General features: G+C 37.3%; 1 protein-coding gene across 1 annotated transcript in view; it reads left to right on the top strand.

The window, feature by feature from the left end:
* Nucleotides 1-24,243, top strand: part of KLHL1 (kelch like family member 1) — a 452,588-nt gene that overhangs the window by 290,019 nt on the left and 138,326 nt on the right. The window contains exon 6 of the mRNA XM_048851948.2: nucleotides 17,254-17,440. Coding sequence (XP_048707905.2) covers nucleotides 17,254-17,440 — 187 coding nt within the window. The remainder of the gene's footprint in view (nucleotides 1-17,253; nucleotides 17,441-24,243) is intronic.

Genomic DNA, 24,243 nt, shown 5'->3' with positions numbered 1-24,243 from the left:
ACACTGATTTGAACGTTTCCACCTTTTAAGTTATAGTCAGTTATCTGATGACCTGCAAAAGATGACTGTTTGAAAAGTTGAGGCCATGGCTGTCAAAATGAGAGTTCCATTGTTTAATCTCATTTGCAGGTTTTTCTGCTTTCTGTCTTCCAAAGTGTATATTTTAATTCACAAGAGCATTAGCAGTAAAACTGGGCAGATAGTAGGAAAACTGATGAATGTTTTGATTAAATGAACTGCAATTTGCTTTACCATATTTTCCCTATTATTTCTGTGAACTTTGTTTCAGGCAAATTTATTCTAATAAATGTTTATGGAAAATTATGTTTGAGCTTATCCTTGAAATTCAGTTTAATTAGTTTTGGAGAGAAATACTAAAGTGATTATTTTGTTTGTTGAATTAGTGAGGGGAAATGGGTAGAAGGCAGTGCAGAGAGAGAGAGAGGGAGACTAGATCAAGAAAGGACAGAGATGGAAGGGTTTGTCAAGGAAGAAAGGCTTGTGTCGGCCAATTCCCTAAATGGTGCATGTTGCCCGTTCCCTGGAACCAGCCAAGAAATAACCACAAACAAAGGTCGAACTGAAACAGTACTGAGGGCTGATTTATCACTTGCTTCCCTTATTGTGCAATTATACTTAAACACATTCTGTGCATCCTGGCAGGCTGTAGATGCAGGTGTTGCTTTCGATCTTAAGTGACTGAGACTGGCCAGGTTCCAGCTTCCCAGAGATCGAACCACTAGGCGACGAGAGTCCTGATGTCCCTTCAGATCTACGGGAGGGCTCTACTGCTTCTGGTCCAGTCCTGAGGTTTATGCTGTTGTGGGTTACATCTCTCTGTGGCCACTACTGCCGTATGTTTATATACAGTCCCATATACAACTTGATTATCCTTATATGGTAATATTTCAGTTCAAGCCTTGTGATTGGTTTCTTATACTCACACTATCTCACTCTCTCCTTACATATTGATTACATATTCATAAGCATGAATAAAATTGGTAATATAACTTTCAGCAAGCATGTGACATCAGCAGGGTTTCCACTGTTACTGTGGTTCAGAGAGAAAACTGTGCAAACTATAGAAAACAACATGACAGGAAGTCGACAGACACAGGCACAGACTGCTTGATAGGCAGATTGGGGGCGGGGGAAGCAATGGGCTACCCCTCCTCCCCGTGGAGCAGAATCTGCTCCTGCCTGGCAGAGGCCAAGCCATGGATGGGGCCGCGGCCGGCTACGGTGCAGGGGATAAGATTTTTGACAAGCATTTTGGCACCTTGACCAGGCTGAGCTCACCACAGGGGTAACCTTGTATTAAGGTAAGCTGCTGCTGCTTCTTGCCATTAGCAGGCATGCAGTTTACCTCTGAAGGACCAGTATCTGTTCTGGAGAGAGCATTTGGTGGGGCCTCACCTGCTGGATTCTGTTTCTGCAAAATTGGGAGCACCTGCTCAGAGACTGGTTACAAAGCAGTGAGTTGGGGGAAGGGGGTATGTATGGGGAAGATATTTATAGGAGGGGAGATGATGTGCAGCCTTTTTTCATCAGATGAGAGAGGGGCAAAGATGGTCTTCTCTCACGCTTTATGTCCTCTGAGTTCTTCCTTCCAGTGGAGTGGAATGCTCTACGCTCCCCTTGATCATTCTAAGTCTAAGAGTGAACTAACAAGCAAAACCATAGTCTACTCTATTTCCTTCGAGCACAAATTGCACCTGCAAGCTGCAATGTGCTTAGCACCGTATTGGATTTTATGGCTTCACCACATAACATTTTTGATAACAGCCAGATTTTAGCATTCAGGGCTTTTTAAATTTTCTGAAGGAAAAAGAGAAACCTATGAAATCCCCATATAACAACATTGGTTAACATGTATTTAAGGTTGATTAATATTACATTAATGAAAATTACATAAAATATCATTGTAATTTAAAAGTGTGAGAGAGATGAATTAAGCTGATTCACACATATTTCATTACCCTTAGGGTTCATAACAAAATTGATGTACAGATTCAATTTGCACACATCACAAACAATGCATAATTGTGATGTGCATGCTGAAAGAGTCAAAAATACACATAATATTACAATAGCATCTTTTTTTTTTCTTGTAATTAGTGTCTCAGCAAAGACTTGACTGAAGGGGTCCAGAAATGAAAATGATCTCAAATGTCTTAGAATTCCCTTATCCTTTAGGCCTATCACTTCCTATCTCCAAAAACATCTCAGACCCTCTGTGTGAGAGAATCAAAGTCCCACTAATTTGTCATGCCTTCCCCAATGTCACTGCAATTACACTTATGCAATGTTTAAGACCAGCTGACTATAGTGACAAGAGTGATGGTAATGAATAACAAATAGTAAATGCACATGGTGAACACAGTGTGTGAGAAATCCATTGGTTGAAATTTGTTCACTTGAAACATTTGTCAAATAATGTTAACAACAAATTACTACACATAAGACTGTTCCCGAACAACTCAGGAACAGAAATGTGAGAGAAATACATCAAATAAAACATTTGCTATGAATAGGTTGCCCAGCTGCAATTGTCAGTATATTTTAATATTACACCTGGTGTTAAGTGCCAACAATGTTAAAATAAATATTGACAGAAAAGTAAGTATTCTTTCCATAGTTAAATACTTCAAAGGTAAAGAAAAGATTTTCATTAAGGAGCTCAGAGAAGTTGAAGATGGAAAGAAAATCTATGAAAGATGGCATAGGTTTATTCCTCTTCTTCTAAATAAATAAAACACTGATGGTTTTAAGATGAAAAATAATTGACTTATCTGACAGGACAAGCAGAGCTGAACAGCAGCACAATCAAAGTAGCTGGAGCACAGAAAATAAACCCACCTGATACTACAGTTGTCACTAACCAGAACTGGGTTTTGTACTGCTGTAATTCATATCTGCCTTTGATTTTCCCATGAGGGTTTACTAGATTTGTGAGTAGTTAGAAGACTTTAAAAGTTTAACAACTTTACAAATATACAACTGATACTACAGTGCTAATTTCCTGTGCATTTAAAATAATCTCATCTATGCACATACTGCATATAGTAACTTCCATTTGAATAATTTGTTTCAATATTTTCATAAGGGCAGATAATATTTGTAAGCATATAAAAAGGCAGTATTCCGCTTCTCAAAGATTTCACAATAAAATTAAATTTGTCATTAAACATACATTTTGAGGTTATAGGTGTGAAAATTCATAGATAAAAAATTGTTTTGGAAAACTCAATTTACCTAAAAGGCAAGCTACATCCCATTATCACTCTTTAACGTATGGAGAAAATGAGGTCTGGGAAGGTACCCTTTTGAAATAGTAATATTTATCTCTTGTAATAATTAAAGAGCTGAACAAACATTAATTATTCCTCAGAATATCCATGGGAAGTAGAAAAGTAGTAATAATCCCATTTTGAGAGTAAGAAAAATGAAGATAATGGGCTCAAACCTGCTCTCATTAAAGTCAATGACAAAACAACATCTGACTTTTTTGGAAGTAAGATTGCCCCGTAAAGAGAGTAAGGCCAAAAATGTAAACCTTAGGTTCCTAAAGGTAGGCTACGAAATATCTATTTAGGTGTCTAAGGCGATGGCATGAATTTCAGGCCACATCTTTAACAGGCTAACTTCAGGCATCTAGGATATAAAATGATTTTCTAAAACCACACAGTAGGAACAGTAGAGTTCTTACCTTCTAGTCTTCCACTAGACTTGACTTTCAGAAGTATTGGAGTGACTTTCAGTGAAGTTTTCAGATTGCTTTCTCTCACTCACATTAAACCTACTGACTCACTACAGAGTTGCAGTAAAGGGAACTGAGAACGGTAACTGAGAAAGGGCTTGGTGGTTTGGCTCAAATTGAATCTGAAAGGAATTGAAATAGAGAAATACAGTGCCACAAAGTAGCTGAGAAATCTCATAACACTGCCAATCTGAGAAGTGTAAGCAATGTCTGGAAAGCAATAAACAGTTTTGCTTTACTAAGCAGTACTGGCAGTGGTCCTTTGAGAGGAGACAAAGCACCATGAGCTTCTGAGTGTGGCAAAGGTCATAAATCCTTATTTCAGTGTGAATAAATTAGAATCCTAATTAAGCAGAAGCCCTAACCATTAAGTATCACTGAGCTTAATTTCCTTCCGGAGGAAACATCCTGATTAACTGGATTACCTGATCAAGTACATCCTGATTCGGTTGAAGTGTACTGTCTATCTTGTTGTCATAGAGGAGAGGTAAGTAGGTACAGGAAGGGGAAGAATACTGGAACTTGGAGAACATAAATTCCTAATTGGCCTGATATGCATTTTGTTTTCTCAACTGTACTTTTTATCATTTCCTAAGTAATGTGATTAATAGTATTGTATTTAAGAGATTTCACCTAGTAGAATCAGGATATGTTGGGCTCAGTCAGAAACCAGTCTATGCACTCGCAGAAAGGAGTGGGGTGGCGGAAAAGGGAACACTTGCAACTTTTTCACTTGCAGTGGTGCACGGGAAGTGTGCAGTCAGGGATAGAGATTGGGTAAAGTATTTACTCCACTTCCCATCTCTCAGTGCAGTGGCCAGCACAGCTGAACTGGCTCAGAGGAGGGTGAGCTATGTCAGGAAAAGCATTCATCCTCCCAGGGAGCAAGGGGGAAAAACAGCAACCAACTTGTCACTCTGGGCTTAATACATAGTAAATGGCTATTTGTGTAGCCCTAAAGGGACGTTGCATGCTCATCTTTGTAGTTTTTATGACCTACTCTTCCCCTTTCAGATACCACTGCCAGAGCCAGGACATTGACTCAGAAAATATTTACTGGATTTTACAAGAAGATGAATATTACAATTAGGAGAAAACCAATAACAATAAACCTAAAATAAATGTTTTTTTTAAAAAAAGATGGCCTAATAAAGAATGATCCATAACAGTGTTAGGTTCTTTAAACAAGCAAACTATCAAAGTAAAGTTGAAAAAAATACTCAGTTTTGTTCTTTAAAATACATTGCATCTAAACTATATATGTACTTTACACATTTTACATTAAGAATTTATTAAAATGTGTTCTATGCTTCTGCCATTTGCAAATATTTTGCTACAAAGTTTGGTCAGATAACAAAAAAGGTGATATTTGTGTCCATTCCTTTGTTGCACCATTATTCTTTGAGTTCTTACAGTATAGGAACAGCATAAAAATAAATACTAGTAAAATACCATGGCATGATAAATGAGTTAATGTAGTTCATAGGGTTTATTATTTCCTCCTATGTAGCTATGTGCTCCTTCATCAATCCAGTATTTTCCATCTGTTTTTCTCACACTTTGAAGGTAGAACATTACATTTATCTTGTGTGCTCTAACTCCCAGGTGATGCCAATACTCCTGCTGGAGTGCTTGAGTAACTGCTCTAGAATTAGGATTGATTCCAATGAATTGTTGCAACTTTTACTTTGGCTTTGCCTTATAATTTAGGCCTGCTCTATACTTGAAAACTAGATTGACCCCAGTATGGATGCAGATAGGTCAATAGAAGAATTATTCCATTGGCCCAGCTACCGTCCCAGAGAGGTGGATTAATTACATTGATGGAAAAACCCCTTCCATCAGTGGGGGAGTGTCTACACTACATGTGCTAGTGTGGTACAGTGTCAGCAGTGCAGCTATTTGTAGTGTAGACATACAAGTTGATTCCTTCTTCAGATTCACAGAAAGGCATTTCTGCATGAACTACTCACACTTACGTATGCACATCTGACTTACAGAAGACAGGATCAAGCTCTAAATCAGGAAGGAAAAATAAATGAAATCCATAGAATCAGAGACAGACAAAGATTTTTAAATGCAAAAATAGAAAAGCCATATTACCTTCTCTCAGGAATATACTGCCAACTTGGTGATCACAGTTTCATTCATAATATTCATTGATAATGCGGGAGAGATGCATTTATCTCTCGACTGACATGAGGAAATACAGAAGCCAAAAAATGGCAAACAAGAACTTTCTCATGAAGAGTTTGTCACTCACTCAAGGTCATACTGGGAGTCAGTGTCAAATCCAGAACCAAACCCAAATCTTCTGACTGCCAGTCTTCCTGTGGTTAAATGAGCAGATCATATGAGTTTTATGAGATCTCCTCTCATGCTACCTGGTCTCATGATAGATGGTTTGAGAAGTGCTGAGCAACCAGGATCACCTTCCATTCCTAAAAGTGGCCAGGAAGGGAGTTCTGGAAGCAAAGAGAAGAGAAGAGAAAATTCTCTCAAAGCAATCAGTTGTGGGGGAAGAGAGAAACAGATAACAAAGGGGAGATAGTACACAGGAGACAGAAAGCTGTAGACTAATCACAACACAAAATCCTGACTTAATATTGTGGTATATCAGCATGTCATGATGTTAAAACGCAGTAACTCAACATCTTAAAGAGACAGCTGTCACAACACAATGTCAGTGAGTCAGAATGATTATTTTGTGGATCTCTGTTACTCTATTTCATCACAGAATGATATGTTAGAAGGGACCACAAAGATCTAATCTAATGATTTAGTGGCTCTCAGTTTTTCAAAGCTATGCACCATTGGGACACACAGGGTTACTTTCCCATCTGTTTCTTTGCCCTCAATATAATACTTTGTTGGTTGGATTTCAGTTAATTTACCATAAAACCAGTACTATATTTTTTTACAATTTTGCTTTTGATCTATAAGGAACTTTCTGCTCTGGACCATAAATATGTCTCAGGCACAATTAATTTGAAGAAATTTCCTTGAATACCTCTAGATCCCAGGGAATGTTGAGTTATAGACCACTTTGGTAATGTGATAAATTATTGTAGAATGAGCTATTTTTTTATATAGAGAGACATAAAGTTTAAGGCCAGAAGGGACCACTAGATGATCTACTGTGATCTTTTTATATCACAAGCCCACAACACCACCCACCAGCCACACACTAACCCCATAAAGGAAATGAGACCAAAGTATATGAGAACCAGAGGAGATTGGACTATTATCTGCCACAGGCAAAGAATAGGAGAAACCATGGTCCACCAGTACTCGAGACTCCTGCAATGGCTGGGAAAATAAAGTGATATATATTCAGATAATCCTGGCCAGTGATGTGCACCCACATGCTGATGGGGGAAATGAACCCTTCCCCCAGGTCACTGCCAATCTATACTGGAATTGGAAAAGATTCAGAAAAGGGCAACACAAATTATTAGGGATATGGAACAGATTCCCTATGAGGAGAGATTAATAAGACTGGGACTTTTCAGGTTGAAAAAGAGATGACTAAGGGGGGATATGATAGAGGTCTATAAAATCATGACCATTGTGGAGAAAGTAAATAAGGAAGTGTTATTTACTCCTTCTCATAACAAAATAACTGGGGCCACCAAATGAAATTAATAGGCAGCAAGTTTAAAAACAAACAAAAGGAAGTATTTCTTCACACAATGCACAGTTAACCTGTGGAACTCCTTGCCAGAGTATGCTGTGAAGGCCAAGAATATAACAAGGTTCAAAAAAAGAACTAGATAAATTCATGGAGGATAGGTCCATCAATGGCTATTAGCCAGAATGGGCATGGATGGTGTTCCTAGCCTCTGTTTGCCAGAAGCTGGGAATGGACAACAGGGGATGGATCACCTGGTGATTAATTGTTCTCTCCATTCCCTCTGGGGCACCTGGCATTAGCCACTGTTGGAAGATAGGATACTGGGCTAGACATTTGGTCTGACCCAGTATGGCCATTCTTATGTTCTTAATCTGACATGGGGGTAATTCCTTCCCAGCCCATATATTGTGATCAGTTATACCCTGAGTGTGTGAGCAAGAACCAGCCAGCCAAGCACCTGAGAGAGATAACGCTCAGTGCCATCTCAGTGCCCTGGCTATACCTGATGCTTCAGAAAAAGGAAATAAGAAAAATGTCTCAGAATACCCTGGGGGTGGTGGGATCCCTTCCTGATCCCTGCAGGTGGCTGGCTGAAACCCTGAAATTATGTTATAAACTTCAAGAATAAAGAACATAAGTTATAAATTTTCTGTTTTTGTTTTATTTAATTGTTCCTGGGAATTTGTCTGTAAAAAAAAACAATAATATTTTTCTGGCTAAATATCGGGGTTTATTTTGATGGAAAGAAGGACGGGGGGGGGAAAGGTATTCAATAGATTAATGCACTGGTGAATGGAATTCAGTGTGGTTTGCTGCGGAACTAAAACAGAACTCAAAACACAATATTTGTAAACAATATGTCTGTAATCCCCAAATAAAACTTTTCATTTGAATAAACATTTTACTCTTATACACTTAGAACTATTAGCCTACAAAGATTTACATTTAATAATTGGGCCACACCATTTACAGTGCATACACTCAGTGTCATGCTTTTCTCCCATTTTTGTTTCTTTTTTTAAATTTTTGAATACTTCCTTTTGTTCTGAAACATATTCGGACACAAATTTTCATTTTCTTCCCATTTTAGTGTGTCAGATCTTTAAACCGTAATCTGCTAACAGCTTGAAATATATACTTAGTGGGTGTGAGATTCATCAGTACATTCAGATGTGCATGGACTTCAGAGCTTCCGTGCATGCCTGTTTATTTATTGTGTGAGTCTTCTAGGCTAATACATAGCCTTACTTCAACAGGCAGCTTTGCATATACACACAGACTAATGTATTATCATAATACATATATCTCATACTTAGTGTGACGGCTTCGGTCAGAGAGACACACACACCCGCCCACCCACCCCCCACCCCCCCGGGACTGATGTGTTGAAACTACCTTTGAGGCAGTTTTTCCTGTCAGCTTGGGACTCCAAAACTCTGTCTTGTTGAGCCAGACATGCAAGCCTGCTGCAACACAGATGCAGGGTCTGAACCACATCCCCATAGCTGCAGGCTTTAACTGAAAACTACTCAGCAGATATCCTGTCTCCAGCACCCAGACACCCAGCTCCCAATGGGATCCAAACCCAAATAAATCTGTTTTACTCTGTATAAAGCTTATACAGGGTAAACTCATAAATCTTCCGCCCTCTATAACACTGATAGAGAGATATGCACAACTGTTTGCTCCCCCAGGTATTAATCACTCACTCTGGGTTCAATAATAAACAAGAGTGATTTTATTAAGAAGAAAAAGTAGTATTTAAGTGGTTCCAAGTAATAACAGACAGAACAAAGTAAGTTACCAAGCAAAATAAAACAAAACACACAAATCTAAGTCTAATACATTTAAGAAACTGAATACAGGTAAATCTTACCTTCAGAGATGTCCCAATAAGCTTCTTTCACAGACTAGACTCGTTCCTAGTCTGGGCCCAATCTTTTTCCCTGGTACAGTCCTTGTTCCAGCTCAGATGACAACTAGGAGATTTCTCATGACTGAAAGCCCCCTTTGTTCTGTTCCACCCCCTTTTATATCTTTGGCACAAGGCAGGAATCCTTTGTCTCTCTGGGTTCCCACCTTTCTCTCTAAATGGAAAAGCACCAGGTTTAAGATAGATTCCAGTATCAGATGACATGGTCATATGTCACTGTAAGACCTCATTCTTCATTACCCACAGGCTGGCCCAATGTCCACAAGAAGGTTTGCAGGTAAATAAACCATCTACAGCTAATTGTCCTAGTCAGTGTGTACCATCAAGATTCTAAAGCACCATTAATGGCCTACACTTTGCATAATTACAATAGGACCTCAGAGTTAACTTAATATTTCTAGTTTTAGATACATACAAATAGGATGAACACACTCAGTAGTTTATAAGCTTTGTAATACCTTGCAAGAGAACTTTTGCATAAAGCATATTCCAATTACATTATATTTATATTCCAAGCATATTTTCATAAAGTATATGGAGTGCAATGTCACACATTGTATTGTATTTTCCTAATAAAATTTTTATATATTTGAATGATACAAAAGTAGGATGATCAGAAAAAATGAATATTCTTTGTAAAAATCTGGATTTTTTTTGGTAAAAATTGGTTTAAACTGAAAATGAAGGGGCTTACTTATAAACCACAAGTGAGTCCCAGAGCTAGTGAGTCCTGCCCCCACCATCACATGCAACCCTGTCATACAGTTGTCCTAATATATTTGTCCATCTCTCTCTTAAAACTAATTAAGTCATTTGCCCCCACAACTGGTATTGGTAGGCTGTTCCAGAACCTCACGTCTGATGGTTAGAAATCTTCTAATTTCCAACCTGAATTTATTCATGACCAGTTTATATCTATTGTTTCATGTGCCAAAATTGTCCTTTAGCTAAAATAGTTCTTCACCCTCCCTGGTATATTCCTCCTAATGTATTTATAGAGAAAAATCATATCTCCTCTCAGCCTTCCTTTTGCAAGACTAAACAAGCCGATCTCTTTCAGTCCCCTCTCATAATCATCATAGTAGTTCTTGTCTGCACCTGTTCCAGTTTTTTGAACATGGGTGACCAGAATTGTACACAGTATTTCAAATGAGATCTTACCAATATCTTGTACAATGGGCATCAGTACTTCTCTATTGGAAATGTGTTGTCTAATACATACTAGGATCCCATTTGCCTTTTTCATATCCACATCACATTGGTGCCTCATAGTCATCCTGTGATCAGCTCACACACCCAGGTCTCTCTCCTCCTCTGTCTCATCCAACTCATTCAACTGATTAGCAATGCTGGAAAACCTACTCGCTTTCTGTTGTTTTAATATCTTTTGGTCTGCTTTTATATCGATAAAGCACTTTACTATATATATTTTTTGAAAGCAGTATCTCCTCTGTCCATCCCATGGAAATAAATACATAATAAATAATAATAATAATAAAAAAAGTAAAAATAGATGGTAAAGAAGATGATGATCCTCTTACTACAAGCCAAGAGGAAAGAGGGAAAGGACAAACCCCAATAGTTCTTAAAGTTATTGCGGATATGAACTTTTAAGATGCTCAAATAACATGACAATGAGGATAAATACTGAAAGTAGATGATTGACTCACAGATTTTTGGGAAGTGTTGTGGTTGGGATTTTATCTACATAACATACCTAAAGACAAGGCAGACATGTGGGGAAAGAAGTGATACACCAAATCCTCTAAATAAGATTTTTCTATATTAAGACAGCTAATTCCATATTTGGGATGCTCAAGTCAGCACTTAAGTGCCCAGGTGGTTTTTGTAGTGCAGATCCTAGCACCAAAAATGTAAAATTTGATATCTTATGTTAAGTGACCAGATTTGAAAATTGGACTCCTATACAGTTGTGATATGCTTTTTTCTATTACCCAGCACAAGATATATTTGTTATGATGTGTCTATCATTTTTAAAATGGAAAAAAAATTGGTATGAATTATAGTAAAATTTAACAAATCATTAAAAAATAAAGTAACCTAATACAGCTATCTCAGATTTCATACGGAGGAAAAAGTTGATAGGCTGGTATTTAAATTTGTTGTGGTTCATTTCTGGTAAGTGAAAAGGGGTGGGGGGAATGTTTGGTCTAGTTGTTCTGATTGGATAATAAAGCATTTAGCAAGAGCAGACATTTTTCTTTTTAACTGCTGTCTTAGTGAGTAATTACTGCAGTTTACAGTCTAGGACAGAGTCATTCTGAAAGTTTTATATGGTTTTAAAGCTCCAACATCATTTTTATCAAAATGAAATGCACAGAATCTGTAAAGCAGTAACCTCCTAACTTGATATACTACAGAAATATATTATCTCCTTTAGTGTTAACGAATAGAAGAACCATTCATTCCTTTAAAGGCCAAATTTGCTTTTCATTTACATCATGGTTTTATTTCAGAAGTATGAGCACCAATAGTACCCATGCACTTCATTTGGAGTGGGTGGTGTTCAGCACTTATAAAAATCAAATCCTACGGTAACATAAAAAAAAAAACACATTACTGCATAAGACCAACATCCATCTAGTCCAACATCCATCTCTTACAGTTACAAAACTCCGCATAATGGATAACTCTGGAATAACTTGCCTATTAGGGAAACCTCTTTTTAATCCTCTTCAATTTATAGTTGACTTACACCCTGAAATAGTAGGGGTGTGTGTGCGTGTAATACCCTAGCTAATGTAATAATAGATGGCCCTCAGTTTCTATATAATTTTCAAATTCGGTTTTGAGTCCAGCTGTTCTGAATACAGTACTGTGTAATTAAAACAGTATTTCCTCTGATCTGTTTTAAATGTGCTGTCTTTCAATTAATTTAATGTCCCCTTGTTCTTGTATTTTAGACAGGTTAAACAGGGCCACCAGTTTAGCAATGAGAGCTTCAGAGTACTCTACACTTTCAAAAATCAGATCACTCCTGGATTTTGGTACCTAATATTAGGTATCCTTAGCAAAAATACAAAGGATACTTTGGTACATAGCTTCTACTGAATGAATCCTTTATAAGATGCACTCTTGTTAATTCCTTTATTGTATTTAATACAAAAGGGCTAACAGAATTGACTTACAGTATGGAAAGTTACTTGAAGAACTAAATATGTTTTACTTGATTAAATTGCTAGTGTAACTGTCTAGAAGTATTTGAGCATATGGAGATCATCGCGGATATGCAGCTGAACCTGAGCCCCCACTGTGATGCTGTGGCCAAAAGAACTAATGCAATCCTGGGATGCATAAACAAGGGGATCTTGAGTAGGATTTGTGAGTTATTTTACCTCTGAGTTTGGCACTGGTATGACTATTGCTGGAATACTCTGTTCAGTTCTGGTGCCCACGATTCAAAAGGATGTTGATAAATTAGAGAGGGTACAGAGAAGAGCCACAACAATGATTAAAGGATTAGAAAACGTGCCTTATTCTGATTGACTCAAAGAGCTCAATTTATTTAGTTTAACAAAGAGAAGGTTAAAGGGTGACTTGATTACAGTGTCTAAGTATCTACCTGGGAAACACATATTTAATAATGGCATTTTCAATCTAACAGAGAAAAATATAACACAATCCAATGACTGGATGTTGAAGCTAGACAAATTCAGATGAAAAATAAGTCATACATTTTTAACCGTGAGAGTAATTAACCTTTGGGGGGAAAATTACCAAATGATCATGGTGGATTCTCCATCACTGACATCATTTAAATCAAGATTTAATGTTCTTCTAAAAGATTTCCTCTGAGAATTATTTTGGGGCAGTTCTATGGTCTGTGTTTTACAGGAGGTTGGATTAGATTATCACAATGATCTCCTTCTGGCCTTGGAATCAGTGAATCATCTTAGTGTTCAGTATTTGTGGAACTGCTAGCACTTTGGGGTCCTCATCTGTGACTGGGGCTCCTAGGTGCTACTTCCATACAAATAAATAATAATAATAATTAGAAGAATGTAAATACCCTGAAGGAAAGGGAATTGTGTAGGGAGGTACAAGAGGATGAACTGAAGAGTAGCAGGATGAAACTCAAAGAAAAATGTCCTGAACATCAGGGAAATAATGAATACCTGAGAGTATTTAGTACTAAACTGATATCCATGAGAGCTGGTTAAAGCCACAATAAGGGAGTTATTTTTGACTAGAAAGAGTACACCACACATAATATACTGTAAGGAAAACCCTGCTCTATTTGGCATATGACCAAGATTACCTTTATTTATCCCCAGTTTCTCTTTCTCTGTTATCCGACAACATTTATAGTCTTCATGTAAAGCACCATGCTCACCTATTGCAATATATAAATAATGATCATAGTACCAAAATGGTTGAACTGAGGAACCATGACTCTTGAAAGTTGGTAGATGTACTTTTCTGCACGTTACTACCGATATTCTGAAGCATCAGGTATCAAAGCATGTGCTTGTTATTCCAAATTGCCTTTTGACCTATTTTCCTTTCAGATTTTCTCTCCTTATTTAAACGCTCCTATTTAAAAATAGCATTCCTTATTATAATTCTTTATTAGTTGGCCTTCCAGAGTGAAAACTTAAGGATGTTCACAATTTACAGCAAAACTGCTCACTGCATGTCCTCCCCTAACATTAGAATTCATAAATGTTTTAACTATGAAACCCTTGAATAGCTTGGCCTTAAATATATCCTTGATCTCCTGTCATCAACCTTCCATTCTGCCCTTTCCATTTTCCATATTCAAACTTACTTATTATTTCTCAGATACAAACTGAGGCTCTGATTCAGGAAAGCAAGTGCTTAAATCATATTGAAGTTTATGAGATTTCAGCAGGTGCTTAAAATTTAAACATGTACTTAAGTGCTCTCCAGAATAGGGATGGTCTTAAGCATTTACCTAAGTTCTTTTCTGATTCAGGACCTCTGTCAATGCTATTCAAAAGTTTGGGAACCTCTGTTATAGAACAAAGCCCACTATGTACGAGACTGAGAGCTTGTCTACATTTATGCATCTCTATTTTCACTTCCCAGAATATTAATTCAGTTGAGTATTTAATAATGTTATTGTTGCAGGTGTTTTACTATACTTTCAAATGTAAAACATATTATTCTAAGTAGTGGTATATTTCAAACAAAATAATTAAAATCTCCATATTTTTAGAATATTTGATAAGACAGTACACCAATGAATAAGGTCTTTTAAAAGGTTGTATGCCTCCTGTAAAATGATGGCATTAGGAAGAGCAGAGAATAGAGGAAAAAAATGAATAAGAAAACTGTCTTAAGGGAAACTTACCAGGATAAGCACCTGGTTTAGGAATCTTTAGTACATTATGTACTTCCATAACTAGTATATATAGCACCTTTTATCAGAAAATGTCAAAGCATTTTTTTTTAAAGGAAGGTCAGATTTGGGGTTTAAACATTTGTATAGTGCTTTTCTATTTTAGAATTTAGAATAGCTTACTGTTCCTGCTTGCATAAATACTTTTGTTACCCAGAGCTATTCTTTAATGGAAGCCATTAAAAATCAATATACTTTTGTTACCCAGAGCTCTTTTTACATACTTGATCCATTGTTTCTAACCAATTTTATTAGTCTGTTCTCCCTAAATTACTAGCTTTTAACATTGATATACTGATATGTTTCTGTTACTCTTTGAGAGAGCATAAAGAAGACAAGAGGAAAGTGGCTATGATATACAACATATATAATACTCAACTTTAAAAAAAAGTTTTTTACATATCAAGCAGGATATTTGTGGGTCAAAAGGGAGTGATTTGATACAGCTCCAGGAGCTTGCTATATGTAAAAATAAAACATACATTAGTAATGAGTGTATGTAGTGAGGTTTTCCTTTCCTAATTCTCATTCATTGAGTGACATTGTCAATAGATGGAAACATAAAATGAATTCCAAAGATTTAGTAGTTTGTTACCTTCTCTGTCACCATATACGAATTGTACAGGGTTACAACACTTCTAATGCTCTCCGGTCCAAACTTACACTTAGTACAACTGCTTAGTAAAATTACATTAGTTCAGATATTTAGAAATAAGTACCTAAATGGTGCCTACAAAATCCATCCACACAAACAGTAATATGCAAACACCAAGTAAATATAGGGTAAACCTGGTGTGACAAAGCTCTGTCTTTGTCTCCATGGGTCCCACATTTCCTCACAGATTCCACTAGCCTCAGAGGCTCACTGTGACCCTCCACATAACCCTTCTCTCTCTAGGGAAAAGGGTCACAGTCTACTGAGCCATTTTCATAAGCCAGCAAAGGAGGTGAGGAGAAACTATCTTCCCTTGCAGTTTCTGTTATCTCCCAGTCTCAGTGATTAATCAGGGGGTGCAAAGGGGGGAACACAGGCCCACCCTCTACTCTGGGCTCCAGCCCAGGGACCCTAATAGTATCAGCTATAGTAGCTGACCTTTTAGAAACATGACACATACAATTCACTGTGCTACTTCCCCACAGCAGCCCCCACTTCCTCAAGGTCCACTTTACCTTACTTCAGGGTCTCCTTCCTTATGCCTGATATGGTATGTACTGCACAGTCTCTCCAATGGCACAACTTCCTCCCACAGCTCCTGACATCCACACCCACCTGACTAGCTGGGAGGCTTTTAACTAGTTTCAGCCAGCCCCTGATTGGCTTCAGGTGTCCCAATCAACCAATCTCCCTGCCTTCTGGAAAGTTATTAATTGGCTCCAGGTGTCTTAACTGACCTGGAGCAGCTGCCATTTAACTTATCCTGGTACCAGGGATTTGTTTAGCCTGGAGCTAATATATCTATCTCCCACTGCTTTTCTATAGCCATCTGGCCTTGCCCCATCACACTGGATTATCCAAATTTCAGATTTCTAAGCTTATGTTTCTATTCCCTAAATCTGAGTTTTTATAGGAATCAATTTTCCTTTGTCTTATTCTCCAATAATAAGAGGTTTATGTGTTTAGATTTTCAAGTAATTGGATTTTATCTGTGTTTACTTGTGTTTACTTGTATTCTCAATTAACTATTTTTTCTTCTTCTACTGCATCTTTTGGTTTTGAGATAATCATGGTGAAAGACACCTCGGATATAACTAAAACAGACAACAGATATTTCAAGTGTTCAACTCAATGTCTCCCCTTCTAAAAAATTACAGATCCTACCATACTATAATTTATTTTTAAATTTACTTACTGATTTGGGCAATCTGGTTCATCAGGCACCCATATCCCATGAATCTTGATTACAACTCCTGTGCCAGTTTCCAGAGATGCAGTCATTTTATTACTGTAAATTTAGCAGAAAGCAGCATAAGTGTTCATCTATGTCTGCAGTGTTAAATCAGATTGCTACGAACATACACAGCTGAAGCAGAAATAATCCAGAAAAGCCACGAGAAACTCTCAAATGAATAGCTAAATAATGTATCTGAAAACAATGAGCGTACATCTCTGTAAACCACTTTGTGGAATACTATAGAAAGTTAACAAAGAACTCTGACTAGTAAGTATATTTGTGATCATTTAAATATGAATGTTTTTTACCTATAATGGGAGCCATTAAAAATCAACGTTTATCCAGTTACCATGCTGTGGTGTACAAAAGTGTTTCCCAAAATTCTGAATAGTAAATACCTCCCATATTTCATATACTGTGGGGAAGTAATTGTTCTAAATGTGTTTTCATGATCCACACAGCATTGCCCATTTCTTGTACGAAAGGTTTTGAAATGAATAAGCTTGACAGAATCTTGCCTGCAACAAGATGATATATTTAGTGTTACTTTTGTAATCAATATTGTTAATTTCCTGGTGTCTTTCCCTTTGCATAGTACTATTTATCCAGGAATACTGTATCATTATTGATTCATGATTGTGTCATTCACAGATATTGGCTGACCTAGAAAATCATGCACTTTTTAAGGATGACTTGGAATGTCAGAAGCTAATTCTGGAAGCTATGAAATACCATCTTTTACCAGAAAGGAGAACTCTAATGCAAAGTCCAAGGACTAAACCTAGAAAATCTACAGTTGGAACACTGTATGCTGTTGGAGGAATGGACAACAACAAAGGTATTAGCTTATTGTTTGTTTCTTTTTTCTTTAAACAGGTTATGCTTTGCAGCTGTGACTATATTTTGTCTGATGGCAAATAATGAAATAATTTTCTGTTCAAAAGGTGTGGGGGTCTAATCCAACGAGAAGTAACTTTGCAGGCTATTGGCTTATAGAAATTCCACTAGTTTTCAGAGGCAAAATGTAACTATCAGATAGGGATATTCCCTCTCTAACAGATGTAAAATGACTCATTCCCAAGAACTGAGTCCTGAAATGCACCTAACTTTATGCTAATAAATATCACATAAGGTCTGGGAAATGATGTTTGGGATTCCACTGAGTATTCCTTGAGAATTTCTTGCCCTGACACCCTCAAGATGGGTTCCTCCCTTTTTAAAAGGTACCACTTACAAATCTTTATTTTCTATTTTTCACTTATGGGGCTAAGAAAATGTTATCACCATTTTTACAATGCTCCATTTTTATGATGATAAAATTACTTGTTAATTGAAAAAAAAATTGAAGTTATAAGGATTATATTTGCCAGGAATCATTTCATTTAAAGTGGAGAAATTAGAAAGCAATGGAGCAGTCTTTGTGATGAACATTTTAAGAATATTACTTTTGTACCTTTAAAATTGGTAAAGGAATCAAAGTGATTTAATTATTTTGAAACCAAGGAAATCATTGTACTAAAATGGTGTTACAGAGCCTTATAATGAGACTTTATAATGAGACAAGCTTTCCTTGCATTTCTAAAGGCTCACTAACAACAAACCCACAGTATCCTCCTGTCAAGGTTCCTTCCCCACTCTGAACTCTAGGGTACAGATGAGGGGACCTGCATCAAAAACCCCCTAAGCTTATTTTTTACCAGCTCTGGCCCCCAAGTAGAGACAAAAAAAACTCTAACTGCTTTCAACTTAAAACCTGCTTTCCAGCAGCCCAAGGGGGAAAAAAATGTCCTTTTTTAAAATCTGTGCTTCTGGTTAAAAAAACCTCAAATTGATCTCAAAATGATTTCAAGTTAATCCCACCGCTCTGCCACCATGTCAAGGTTCCTTCCCCACTCTGAACTGTAGGGTATAGATGAGGGGACCTGCATGAAAACCCCCGTAAGCTTATTTTTACCAGCTTAGGTTAAAACTTCCCCAAGGTACAAACCATTTTACCTTTTGTCCCTGGACTTTATTTCTGCCACCACCAAGCGTCTAACAAAATATAACCGGGAAAGAGCCCACTTGGAAATGTCTTTCCCCCCAAAATCCCCCAAGCCCTACACCCCCTTTCCTGGGGAAGGCTTGATAAAAATCCTCACCAATTTGCATATGTGAACACAGACCCAACCCTGAGGGAAGGCTAACCACCTTTAAATCCCTCCTGGCCAGAGGAAAAACGATTTCACCTGTAAAGGGTTAAGAAGCTAAAGATAACCTCGCTGGCACCTGACCAAAATGACCAATGAGGAGACTAGATACTTTCAAAGCTGGGAGGGGGCTGGACAAAGGGTTCTCTCCATCTGTGTGGTTTTTTTGCAGGGACCAGAGCAGGAATGCAGGTCAGAACTCCTGTAAAGGGTTAATAAGCAATCTAGATATGCGTTAGATTCTGTTTTGTTTAAATGGCTGATAAAATAAGTTGTGCTGAATGGAATATATATTCTGTTTTTTGTGTCTTTTTGTAACTTAAGGTTTTGACTAGAGGGATTCTCTATGTTTTGAATCGGATTACCCTGTAAGATATTTACCAGTCTGATTTTAAAGAGGTGATTCTTTTACTTTTTCTTCAATTAAAATTCTTCTTGTAAGAACCTGATTGCTTTTTCCTTGTTCTTAAGATCCAATGGTTTGGGTCTGTGTTCACCTATGCAAATTGGTGAGGATTTTTATCAAGTCTTCCCCAGGAAAGGGGGTGTAGGGCTTGGGGGGATTTCAGGGGGAAAGACATTTCCAAGTGGGCTCTTTCCCGGTTATATTTTGTTAGACGCTTGGTGGTGGCAGCAATAAAGTCCAGGGACAAAAGGTGAAATAGTTTGTACCTTGGGGAATTTTTAACCTAAGCTGATAAAAATAAGCTTAGCGGGTCTTTCATGCAGGTCCCCCCATCTGTACCCTAGAGTTCAGAGTGGGGAAGGAACCTTGACACCTCCACTTTCATGCCAGCCTTTAGGCTGAAGATCGTATTTTCAAACGTCAGTTCTAGTATGAAAAGTATTGACTTACAACCAATAAAGAAAAGATAAAATATATGTCTTTCACAGTTCACATCTAAACTTTTGGAATGTACATTCACAGTCACAAGTGTATATAATGTGAATAAGACCATTCCTTCCATACTGATAAGTCACACTTCCATGGGATTGTATGATAAAATGAATCACATATTATGGCTACTGGTATTCTGTATAGCACTTGAAAATTTTCTGTAAAACCCTTGAAGTGTCCAGGTTTTATTAAATAGCTGCACAGCTTCTAATTCAATTGAGTTTATTTTAGTCATATGTAACCTTTCTCCAGTCTTATGTAACCCTGTCAGAAGCAACAAGAGTCAGATTCAGTATCTAGGGTTTGTTCTTAAAATTACAAAACAAAAATGGCTTGAGCTCCCACTCAAAAATCTGGAAAAAGTAAATATCTCCTCTCTGTGCCTCTAATAGGCAGTACTTCCCCACTCACACATCCTGAGTATGTATATAACAAAAAGAAAAGGTTTATTAAGTGGAGAGGGAGCACAGCATTAATTTCAGAAAACAGTGACAATGACTCAAAAGTAAGGAGACAATAAGTAACATGCCTTCCCCACAGTATCTTGGCAGTCCTTTGCCTTAGTTTCCCACCTGCAGTGTGAAAGTCCAATAGATGAATGTCCCTGTAACATGCCACTTCCCCTTTTCTTCTGCTATACCTCACTCTTGTTGTCCAAGATCAGCAAAGCCCCAGAGTCCAGCAGTGCATTTAGGTAGGTTCACCTCCAGCTCCACATCCAGGTGGTGGTGTTGGTGGTGGTTGGACAAGTGATGCCTCTGCCACTGCTCACTACTGCCTCCTCTCACCACCACCTCCACTGCTGCTCTGCTGTGTCGTTGGTCAAGTCCAGTCCAGTTTGGTTCTACAGCACCATGACCACCTAGGTATTAGTAATCACAGATGTAGGATTTGCTGGGTATGGGGCACCTTTGATGCTGATTCTGTGTCTCTTACCATATTGCAATTAGGTGCAATGCCATGTTCTGAGGTTTTACTACTGAGCTCAGTTCTTAGTGATTTCAGCTCTTAGTGATTTCACTGAGTAATGGGAAGACTCACTGTTGTCCCCTCTGTGTTATCTGTCACTGGTACACTGTATCCACACCAGGCCTAAGGCTCAGCTCCCTAGACAAACATAGCAGTGATTTCAGCTCTGGTGATCTCTGAGAAGGGACAAAAAGTGTCAACTGAGTCTAATCAGTTCCGTCTTTAAGTACTGGAGTGAGAGGGTCAAATAGCATCTAGAACTCCTAAAACAGAATCCTCACCATGCACTTGGAACACCTGTTCCCATGTCCTCTGACTTTCACTTTGCTACTCCGCACTTAGCAAGTGACATTTCAGATTAGGTTGACTCCTCAATTAGGGCATATTAAGTACAGTTCTATTGCCCTGTAGTCATGCAATAAGGATTGCAATATTTCATTACCCCTGCAGCCAAGACAAGTGAATTTTAACCCAAAACAATCAAAGTTGATCAACCTGGCAAAGCAGGTCTATTGATCACCTTAGCAAAGTAGTCCATGCAAATATGGTTTATAGAGCCCTGCACAGATACAAAATTTGTATCCTCATCCGATCCGTGATCTGCAGACATGGTCCATGGATATGAAGCAGATATCTGCATATTTGCTGGGCTCTAGATATACAATCTGGATCCGCATCCATCCATGATCTACAAACATGGTCCCTGGATATTTGTGGCTATGAAGCAGATATCCACAGATTTGTGGGGCTCTAATTGCTCCTGAGGTCTTTTCCCCCAATTTATCAATAGATGACAGGAGACAGCTCATTCAGACCACTGGCTTACACATTTGGAAAAACATACACACAAAACAATTTTGCCCCTATATATAAAAGTACCATCAATAAAGTGCAGATTCATAGACTATGAGTGTGCAACAGATTAGAGTTAATCTGGAAATTTGTTAATATTAAAGCACTGTTGCTAATGAAGCTTGAGAACTTAAAATGGGCCAGACATGTACAAAGGATATTGTAGGTTTTGATCAAAGAGGGGCAACTATGTGATAAAACATGAAGGAGGGTGGGAGAAGAAAGGGACTGAAAATATCAGAGTCATGTAAGTGTATTAAGGAGTATATTGAAAAGACAGTAAAAAAGCTCAGGAGAGATGTCCTTCTTATCTACCCTGGATATACCTATGTTTGCCCATGTATTTAAGAAAGTTGACATTGAATAACATAAACACCTATATGTAGCTGTCAGCTATTGGTTTGCATTATAGACTTTTCCTTCAGAGAAGCTTGAGAATATAGAAGCTTGACACATGTTTACAAGTCACAAATTCTTTGAATCCTAATTTCATTCTCCTCTGGAAATGTGTTTCTGAAAATTATGAATTTGGTAGTAGGAAATCAGAGGCAGCTTGAAATGATCTTTTGAAACTCATCTCTAATTAGGTATTACAAGGTTTGCTTTGATTTTGTGTGTTACAAGGTTTGCTTTGATTTTGTGTGTGTGTGTATATATATATATATATATATATATATATATAAAGGAACTGCACGATGTAAATCCACAGCAAATTTACTATGTTGCATATTGATAGTTTCCCATAACAAGTGTTTTTCTGGGCAATTCAGAATGTATGTTAATTTTTTGTCATGTGACATTTAAGGTATAACCTGTGCCCGCTTACCTGTCATAGTGCTTGTTGAAGGTTTTCTCACTGCTGGAAACTTATCTAATTCTTAGAGCTTGGCTATAAATAACTATTTGGTGTGGTGGGGATGGCATGAAGCCCAAATAAGGTACAACTGAGTATCTGTTGGTTTGCTGTACAAACCTGTTTTGTGTTTATGACAACATAAAAGAACATTCAGAAAAAGGTGGAAAAGAGTGGAAGTGGTATCAAGGCATGTAAATGTGAGAGAAGGTTGTGTGGTTTGAACATTTGCTGTGAATTCATAAAGTGACTCTTAACCTTTCATCCGTATGTTGATGCTATCAATGTATTTTCACCCATCAAAAGTTTATGTGTGGAAGTCATACGATCTTTTCTTCCACTTTCCTCATGAAAGTATTTGAATAGAATATGCACTGCTTGTTCACAAAGATGTACTTTACAATACCAACTGTTGTTTTCCTCCAGGAATGAAACTCTTAAGTGGACGAATTAGATGTGCTAAGCAAGTTAGCAATTCAGTAGCTTGCGCATAACGAAGGAGGTTGATGCTAGATATTATGAAATTTTTTTAAGGTTACGTAGTACATCATATAACAATAGTGTAATGTGATAAGACAACTTTATTTTGAAATCTCTGCTGCAATTATTTTCTTCCTCATAAGAACAGAACATTAAACCCTATCAGCAAGTTACTGGTATCGTGACTTAAACAATAAATCAGTATTCCTACAGCATAGAAATAGCTTTACAAAATCAATAGGAGCAAATGTATTGTATTGTAAATGTTTAGCTCTCTATAGTGTACATTTTTTTTTTTATTTTCTCACAATCTAAATCTAAAATAAAGATTTTTTTCAGGTTTGAATGAAAAGCCATGTATGGAATTGATAAGCAATAGTAGTTTGTCTTTGAAGGAAATTCAGTATCATTGGGCACATCAATGGAATCAAAGAAAGCAAATTGGATCTTAGGGACATGAATAGGACCAAATTTCATACAGCTTAGCCACAAATAGTTCCATTGCCTTGTGTGAGTCAGGCTTGCAAGATTAGGGCTCATTATTGTCTAGGTTCATGTGAACAGGAGATGCAAGATTGAAATAAATAGGTCTGAGTATAAGAGGTAGCATGTGTCTCTTTAGAAGAATGAAAATATTGACTTCTTACAGAGGTCTTGGAATCCCAAATGCAGAACAATATTTATATGATATATTATGTCAGATAGTATATTGTGAGATTATTATGGGGAAAATATCCTTGCCAAGTAAAAGGAGATACTATAAATAATTGAATAGTGTTATAGAAGAAGCAGAATACTTATTGATCGATCATCAAGTTTCCTAACGTACCTCACTTGTTCCAGTAGGTAGACTACCAAGGGACTCTGCTAAACCACAGGAAAAAAAAAAGTAATACTGTCAGAGGAATTGTGATTGAAATGCATAGATATATAAAACTCTTGCAACTAAGGTTTGGGGTTAGCTCAATCTTTAGTGAATCACAGTCTTGAAGTGAACACAAGGAAAGACAAACTTTAAAATAACTCAATCAAGAAACACTCCTATAAAGATCAGACAGGTTAATAATGGAGAGAGAGAGAAAAGTTGATCTACTGAAACAATGATTTTGAATTTATCTATTCACTTAAACTGGTGATCAAACATATCAAAACTATCAACAAAACTATCAATAGAATTACTTTTTGATGGGCAAGCATATAAAATGCATTATCAGTGTGCATCAACCTAAGCTAGAAAAAAAGAGTTTTTCCATTACTAACTGTATCAGACAAATATAAATGTCTTTGGTATCAAGTCTGAAGATACCAAACAGAGAAACTTTATGCTTTTAGGCTGAAATCCTGAGGTCCTCAATCACTTTGTACTCAGATCTTACTTAGCAAATTCCCACAGGCAGTAT

The sequence above is a fragment of the Caretta caretta genome, chromosome 1, assembly GCF_965140235.1.
Source record: "Caretta caretta isolate rCarCar2 chromosome 1, rCarCar1.hap1, whole genome shotgun sequence".
NCBI lineage: Eukaryota > Metazoa > Chordata > Testudines > Cheloniidae > Caretta > Caretta caretta.
This window is presented reverse-complemented; position numbering and strand designations above follow the sequence as displayed.